This window comes from Lactuca virosa, chromosome 4 (genome assembly GCF_052849685.1).
Source record: "Lactuca virosa cultivar CGN04683 chromosome 4, Lactuca_virosa_CGN04683_v6, whole genome shotgun sequence".
Classification (NCBI taxonomy): Eukaryota; Viridiplantae; Streptophyta; class Magnoliopsida; order Asterales; family Asteraceae; genus Lactuca; species Lactuca virosa.
This window is the reverse complement of record NC_136429.1, coordinates 322,227,801-322,235,769: the sequence shown is the minus strand read 5'-3', so window position 1 is coordinate 322,235,769 and position 7,969 is coordinate 322,227,801. Positions and strand designations below refer to the sequence as shown.

Below are 7,969 nucleotides of genomic sequence, written 5' to 3'. Positions count from 1 at the left end.
AAAATTGAAAATCATCTAAAAGTTGCAGCATCGATTTCTTTGACTACAAAATCATTTTTCTACACATTCCTTATATATATGAAATCATTACCATGTAACCCATATATATTACTTCATATGAATATATATTTACATATATATATCTTCTCATTGATTGTTTGTTACTAAAAATATATATAATAAAACTAACTCTTACACAAATTAAATATTCGAATTTTTTTAATCCCTCTTTCCAATCCCGCCAAACCAAATCTCCCTGTATCTACTCCTTGAAAACCGATTCCCCGTTAATTAGGCATAAATTTCCCACGTCAAGGATAATTTTGGTGGTGGACGTCTGTGTTCGTCCTGCTTTCCTATCGTCTTCTAGGGTCTGTCCGGTGCTTCTTACTATCGTACTCCCACACATTCTGGTAAAATTGCTTTTATTTCTTGCATCTTGTTCCTAATCTGCATCTTTTATAACTATCAATGATAGTAAAATTAATCATGTAGTTTAACTTGTGTTTGTACAATTTCTACATAAATCTGATCGAACTTCTGTAGTTTCTACATATATATTATGATTTTTTTGGTTGTTAACATTATTATACGAAGTTATGTCAGATCAAGTCTGGATGAAATTTTTTTCCTATGCATATGTTAAAAAATAGTAGCAGTTCCTATTCATCTTTATTGCTTGATAATAATTTGTACTTTAGTTTTTCATAGGATATATATCGGTCATTTATCTGTTGTTGTCTGCCATACTTCTTGATTTTATCATATATTTTTATTAGTTTCAATATACCGTGTTTGTTTATGTGTAAACCTTACTTCCTTATAATATTTCATTTCTAATTTGTTATTACAGAAGAGATGTATCCGTTCCCATTGAAAGGACATCCAATAAGGCCACACAAGAATATGCATCAGTTGTTACAAAGGTACACAAATGAACCATCCACCCCTGCATCCACACTGACCATAAGGCCGACAACATCTGCCTCCCCACTGTTTGGTACTCCATCAACCACAATATCCAACCATTCATCCACACCAGCACCATCATTTTCCCCTACATCGACACCAACACTAACACCGACAACATCTACCCCCATAATGTTTAGTACCCTATGAGTCCCTTCATCCACATCAGCCCCACTGTTTCGTACCCTATCAGCCCCTTCATCCACATCATTCACATCGTCATCCCCTTCATCTACAACAACCCCATCATCTGTCCCTTCCTCCACAACAACCACATCGACACCGATTGCTACTGAACAACAAGATGCACAACTAGAACAATGCATGCATATTAAAGTTCGAGCAAATGCGTAAGTGAAAAATACTAATTGATTTTCATATTTTTTTGGTTTAAGTTTGATTAGTTAATATTATCATGCATTTATTTTGTTATGTAGATTATTACCTTCAGGTAAATGTTCGTCCATAATTAAGAAAACATTCCTAGATAAAGTGGACGAAAATGGATATAAGTGGGTGACTTTAAGTGAAGAGACAAAACATTTTTATTGGGAAGAGTTTTAGGTAGATTATTTATTATTATGCTTTTCTGTAATTATTAGACACACCGTCCACTTATTATAACTTAATTTCTATTATGTATTGTAGAAAAAATGCCAGTGGGATGTTGCTATTGGTGACTCAGTCGTCAAGGCTGCTTGGGAACAAAAGGCCAAAGAAAGATATCGACAGTACATCTATGACATAAGAACAAGAAACCCAACTCGTGAAAAGCCATGTCACATAGAATTACAAGTATGGAATGCTTGGAATGCAATATGGAATTCAAAGGACTTCAAGAAAAAATCAGAGCAAAATAAAAAAAACAGGCGTAAAGGTGTAGTAGGTGGAAAAGCCCCACCTACCCATAATGGTGGATCAGCTTCACATCAACAAATTGCTGCTGATATGGTAAGTGTTTTTTTACATATTAATGTTATTTTTAGCATCTTATTTTCATTTCATCTAATGGAGGTATGTTTTAAATTTTTATGGAATATTACATTCATTTTTACTTATGACCACTCTATGGAAAGTGTTATAACATCCTATAATATATGTATAATATAACCACCTTCTTGGTTTATTATTGGTTAATGTAAATTATTAAAGTCTAGTATGATAATTTATTTCTTTCATTACATCTTGTGGTGATCTTTGACATATATTTGGTATTAATGTAGGAGGAATATACAGGAAAAGCTCCGTCATGCTATGAACTATTTATGTTTACTCATACTAAGGATCATGACGGAAAGACAATTCAAGTTGACAAAGCTAAAGAAGTTCATGTAAGTTTATTTGTAATTTACTTGATAAAAGGAATTAAAAAAAAAATTTAGAAATTATATATTAATGCAACATTATCATTGTAGGATTTGTTTGTGTCTCAACGTGCTGATTTGGCATTGCTAGGAGAAGAAGTTCCTGAAAGCGAACTATTTTATACAACTGTTGGAGGACATGACCGTAAAAAAAAGTTTATGGGCTTGGATCATATGGGAGGTCCATTTTTCGTGAAAACTCCTCTCAAACATGCACTTCACCGGATAAAAGTTTTGAAAAACATCATCTCGAGACGAAGATGCAGAAATTAGAGGAAACCATAGACCAACAAAGGATGGAGTTGGATGATGTGAGAAACATGGTTAATGATATGAGAAGCACAAATAATCAGTGATACACTTTTTATTGATTGCATTTTAGGGTTTCTAGTTGAGTTTGAGTATTAGACTAATTTGATTGGTGCTTCGGACAAAAGGGTATTTCATTTGATGATAAACTATTTTTTTGTTAAGAATTTTTGTAATTTCTTTTATTGTTATTGCAATTTCAGAATCTTGATTTTGTTATAAATTTGCTTCAGAAAAGAATTGAATCATTTTTGTATGTTTTTTTAACTAATCATGTCACAATTTTTTATTATTGATATTTTTACAGAGTTATTATGGATAATTTTACGTTGTTATTATGTAGTTGAATTATTATGAATTTTGTTATGGAATCTATTACGTCATATTTTTCTACAACGGAAATATGTTTTGGTAAATTTACTATGGAATATTTGCAACAAAAGTATATTGTAGTAAATTTTCTATGGAAGTAGATCGTAGTTTACTACCAACTATCTGCTACAAAATTAGATCGTAGTAGATTCACTATGGAATATTTGCTATGACATTACCCGTAGTGGATTTGCTATGGAAATTAGCTACGGGCATGGTTTGTAGTTAATTTGTGACAGATTAACCATGGATCGGGTCGTAGGTAATTTCCTACGGACGTGCTACAGAAAACAATTGTAGTTAATTTGTGACAGATTAACTACGGATCGTGTCGTAGGTAATTTGCTACGGACATGCTACGAACAATAATTGTAGTTAATTTGCTACGTCACTGCTACGGATATAGTTTATAGGTATTTTACTACGGAATAAGTCTGTTGAAAATTCCGTTGCGAAGGTCCTACGGATTCCGTAACAAAAGTTTAGTAACGAAGATTTTTGCAACAGATGGGTTCCGTTGCAAATTCTGTCTCTAATCACACTTAACTACGGAATATCATGTTTTAGCTACGAAATTTTTCTGTAGTTATTTCAGATTTTTCTTGTAGTGTTTGTCCTCAAAACTAAAAATAAAAGTATTATTGTTAATTACATTACTGATACACTACTTATAGGAGAAGTGTCTAGTTTGAACTGTCGCTTAGGTTGCTGGATTTCAGAACGGCTATATGCTAAAATGATCCTGCCCTCCGACACTTCTCACCTGGATGATCCTTACTTGATAGTCTTGAAGTACAAAACAAGAATTAATTAAAACACATAACAAAACATCAGATATAAAGTTATAAACTCAGTCCCTCGATGAAAAAACACCTATATATACAACGAAATCTATAAGAACCTAAACTCAAGAGTTTAGGTCAAATACGATATATGAGATTAGCACAATATGTGGGCCAAACCACAACTAGGCATAACTTGTACACCTATGATTAATAACGGTTAGACTGACATACAACTAAACTTTGATATAGAAATTGATAGACTAAACTCTCGAGAATCCCATAGAACTTAGAACCCAACGATTCACAACATCACTATCTCCGAAAGATAGCACGGTCATCGCGCAAGAATGACAGATCTTGGAAACAGGGTAATGAAACCATTTCCAGAGAAAGATAAAGTTCTGTCATCCCCCTTAAGACCAAGGATACCCATTTTTCCTGAGCTTCCCATACCTCTATTTTCTTTAACCCCCGATGACGAACCTCACAAGGAGGACGGTTTCTCAGAAACAACTAGAGAGCCAACCGAATCATCATAAGATCCCTCTGAGGACCCTTCAGAGTCCTCTGAGGAGGATGATCCTGTTGAGGAGGATACAGATCCCATAAAGAAAGAAATTGATTTCTCGCATTATGTGAATAAGAAGGCCAGAAATCAACATAGGATTTGCTACCTATCCCTTTCCCTAGAATCATCACATAGTTTCTTCATGCCTACCCTAGCCACTTACACTACGCGTCACATCAATAAAATCAATGATGAGTTGGGAATCATCTAAAGAAGTGCCATCTCCGGTCTAATACGATCCAACGGTTAGATGAGGAGCTAAGACTTGATAAAAGGATTAAAGCTCCAGGCACAAGTTGTAGAGCAAAAGTCATCACCACAAAGGCAAGAGCTTGTACGACAAAGATAAGAACCCAATTAACTCAACAATATCTCCCTAACTTAGTACGGTGGGCTTACAAGTTATGCCATAAGATCTGCGTATTATAAGAAAGTCGTTTATACAAGAGAGAAGTATCATCGCTACAGTGTTTTTAGTACATAGAAGTTTTCCACCCCTAACCTAGAAAATTTTGTGATATTTATTTTATACTAACTCATGCGTCAAATCGTTACTATATGCATCTACAAAAAGGTGTCGTTGACTAACACTCCCTCTTTCACTAAACTATAATAGGATCCAAACGTGCCTCAAATAAGAGTCACTAAAATGAACCCTGGGGAACAACCAAACCTTGACCTAGTAACCATGGACGCAACAACAGTCGAGGAACTGATTGCCCAAAGAGTCACAAAAGCCCTAGCTAACCTTAAAACTAGTAGAAATGTCGGATCCAGACAAGGAGGAGGAACCCGAGGAGATAATACTCAGGGTGGTAACGGAGGTCACCCAAGGGCATGTATTTATAAGGAATTCATGAACTGTAAGCCCAAAACCTTCTACGAAAATGAAGGCTTAGTAGGAATGACTCGATGGATCGAGAAGATGGAGTCAGTATTTGAGATTAACTTTTATGCTGAAAATTGAAAATTAAAATTTGTTGCGTGTACCTTCGAGGATACATCATTGTCATGGTGGAACAACCATGTCAAAACCATGGGAATTAGCACATCTAATGCCATCCCCTAGGATGAACTGAAGCACCTGATGATTAAGGAGTATTGTCCCAGAGAGGATATGCAAAAGCTAGAGCAAGAGCTTTGGAACCTTGCCATGCAAGATGAAAAAATTGCAGCTGAACCAAACGCTTCAATGATCTCGCTATATTATGCCCTAGCCTTGTCACCCCGAAGCATAAAAAGGTAGAAAGGTACATATGTGGATTAGTCCAACCTATTCAAGGGTTGGTCACTGCATCCAGACCAACTACGATAGCGTCAAGAGGGTGGCCTTTAACCTGACCAGTCAGGATATCCGCCAGGGCACTATGATCCATAAAGCTGAACTTCTAAGGTATATAAACAGCAAGAGGAATTCTGATGATAACTTAGAATAACCACTAAGGAGAAAACAAGACTTATGGAAAGTTTACCTAGTAACCATCCCATCATCCGCTCCACTAAGACAATATGTTGAATATCTTCCATTGTGTGGGAAGTGTAACTATCACCATGAAGGTGCATGCAGAGAGCTAATATGTAACAATTATGGTAGGAAGGGCCACACCCCTAAGTCCCGTAGGAGCCCAACCCGTGCCAAAAACCCAAGAACTAGAAATTGCAACTGCTATGAATGTAGATAAATTGACCACTTCAAAAGAGACTGCCCTAGATTGGAAAATCAAGGGGGTAAAGCTCGGGGAAGATCAGTTTTCATTGGAACAAATAACGTTACCCATAACTCACTCCTATAAATTGGTACGTCCTCACTAAATAACTTGCGTACAAACTAAAATGACAATATAGGTTTGTGAACAATAGATTTAAACACTCGTTAAAACATAAAACTGATAAAAGCTAAGAAACACATGCTATTAATTATTAGGAGGATACGTAGGTTACATGATTCTAGAAATAAATAGTTTTAGAAAATGTGATTTAGCTCTATTGCCCAACTCTCGTCTGAGTCCAACCGTAATAGGGATAAATCATACGGTCGAACAACTGTTTAAATCGTATAAAAATATAGGCTAAAAATGAATTCAAAATTAGCCAATGCAACCTAAAAGAAAGTTGTAGTACTTGTCAAGAGTTACACGTGGATATAAAGAACGTCCAAAATGGAGCTCGTATGAGGAAGTTATGGATTTTACAAAATCAACGTTTTACGCAGCGCGCCGGGTGCGTGACGCGTACTTCCTGAATATTCTAGAAGGATACGTGGACCACCAGAAAGCTGACATGTGGCACCCCAGACACCACCCATTTGTGTGGCGTGCCAGGTGCACATCAAACTTTTTGCCTACAAAAGAGTTGCAAACACCCCTCATTTCTTCTCACCTTATTTCATTCTTTCTCTCTCGTTTCCTTTGAAATCTTCACCTATTTTGGAACAATATCTTTATATATATATATATATATATATATATATATATATATATATATATATATATATATATATATATATATATATATATATATATATATATATATATTAGTTATCTTATTTAATTATACCCTTGAGTCCGACCGATCCTGAGCGCCTCCTGAGTTCCGGACTTTCGAATTCTACTCTACATCAACGGCTTCATGCTTCAAGGGCGAGTTCACGACCCCATTTTTTAAACCTTTTCGAGGGGGGGGGGATACATGTTAAAATACACATATTACATAGTTATTACAAATTGTATAAGATTAGTTAGATAATTATGCTAATAACATTTGGATAATATTATGTCTGGTAGATACCCTGCCCAACTTTTAAAGATAATATTATGCCTAGTTATTATACTGCCTCACACTGATAGAAAACGGCAAACCTAGTTGTTACGCTACCCGGTTTCCAGGAAACACTGATACTCTTGTAGTTAATATAGCCAAATCTCTAGGGTAACGTAGTACCTAGCCTTTGTTTTGGCCAAATCTCTCGGATAACATTATACATAGTCGTCACTGTGTCCAACTCTCTAGGAAAACACTATACGTAGTCGTTATTCTAGTAAATACTCATAGATAATATTTACACTACGCCGTCGTTATGCTCAATTCAAACGGATAATAGAAATATATGATGTCATCTCTACACTCAACTCAAACGGATAATAGAATATATTATGTCGTCGCTATGGTAAACTCGAACGAATAATAATAATATATTATGTCGTCACTATGCTTGAATCAGAGGGATAATAGTAGTATATTATGTCATCGCCATGCTGAACTCAAATGGATAATAGTAGTATATTAGGCCGTCATTACGTTAGACTTTAACGGATAATAGTAATATATTATGTCTTCACTACGCTCAACTTAAACGGATAATAGTGGTATATTATGTCGTCACTACGATCTACTCAAATGGATAATAGTAGTATATTATGTCATCATTATGCTCAATTCAAATGGATAATAGTGGTATATTATGTCGTCACTACACCCGATTTCGAACGGATAACTGTAGAATGTTATGTCGTCACTCAACTCGAATAATGCTTATATTACCACTCTGCCAGTTGGTTTTACTAATAATATCTATTTAAATATAATTATATATTAGTTATAAT

At 35.2% G+C, this 7,969-nt stretch overlaps 1 protein-coding gene across 1 annotated transcript; it reads left to right on the top strand.

Moving 5' to 3' along the window:
- Positions 1-1,315: 1,315 nt before the first annotated feature.
- LOC145106089 (uncharacterized) lies at positions 1,316-2,780 on the top strand. Its single transcript, XM_079043133.1, has 5 exons — positions 1,316-1,319; positions 1,407-1,420; positions 1,618-1,920; positions 2,193-2,300; positions 2,385-2,780. Exons 1-5 carry the CDS (start codon positions 1,316-1,318, stop codon positions 2,604-2,606), a joined length of 651 nt encoding a protein of 216 aa, XP_078899259.1. The 3' UTR covers positions 2,607-2,780.
- Positions 2,781-7,969: the final 5,189 nt, after the last annotated feature.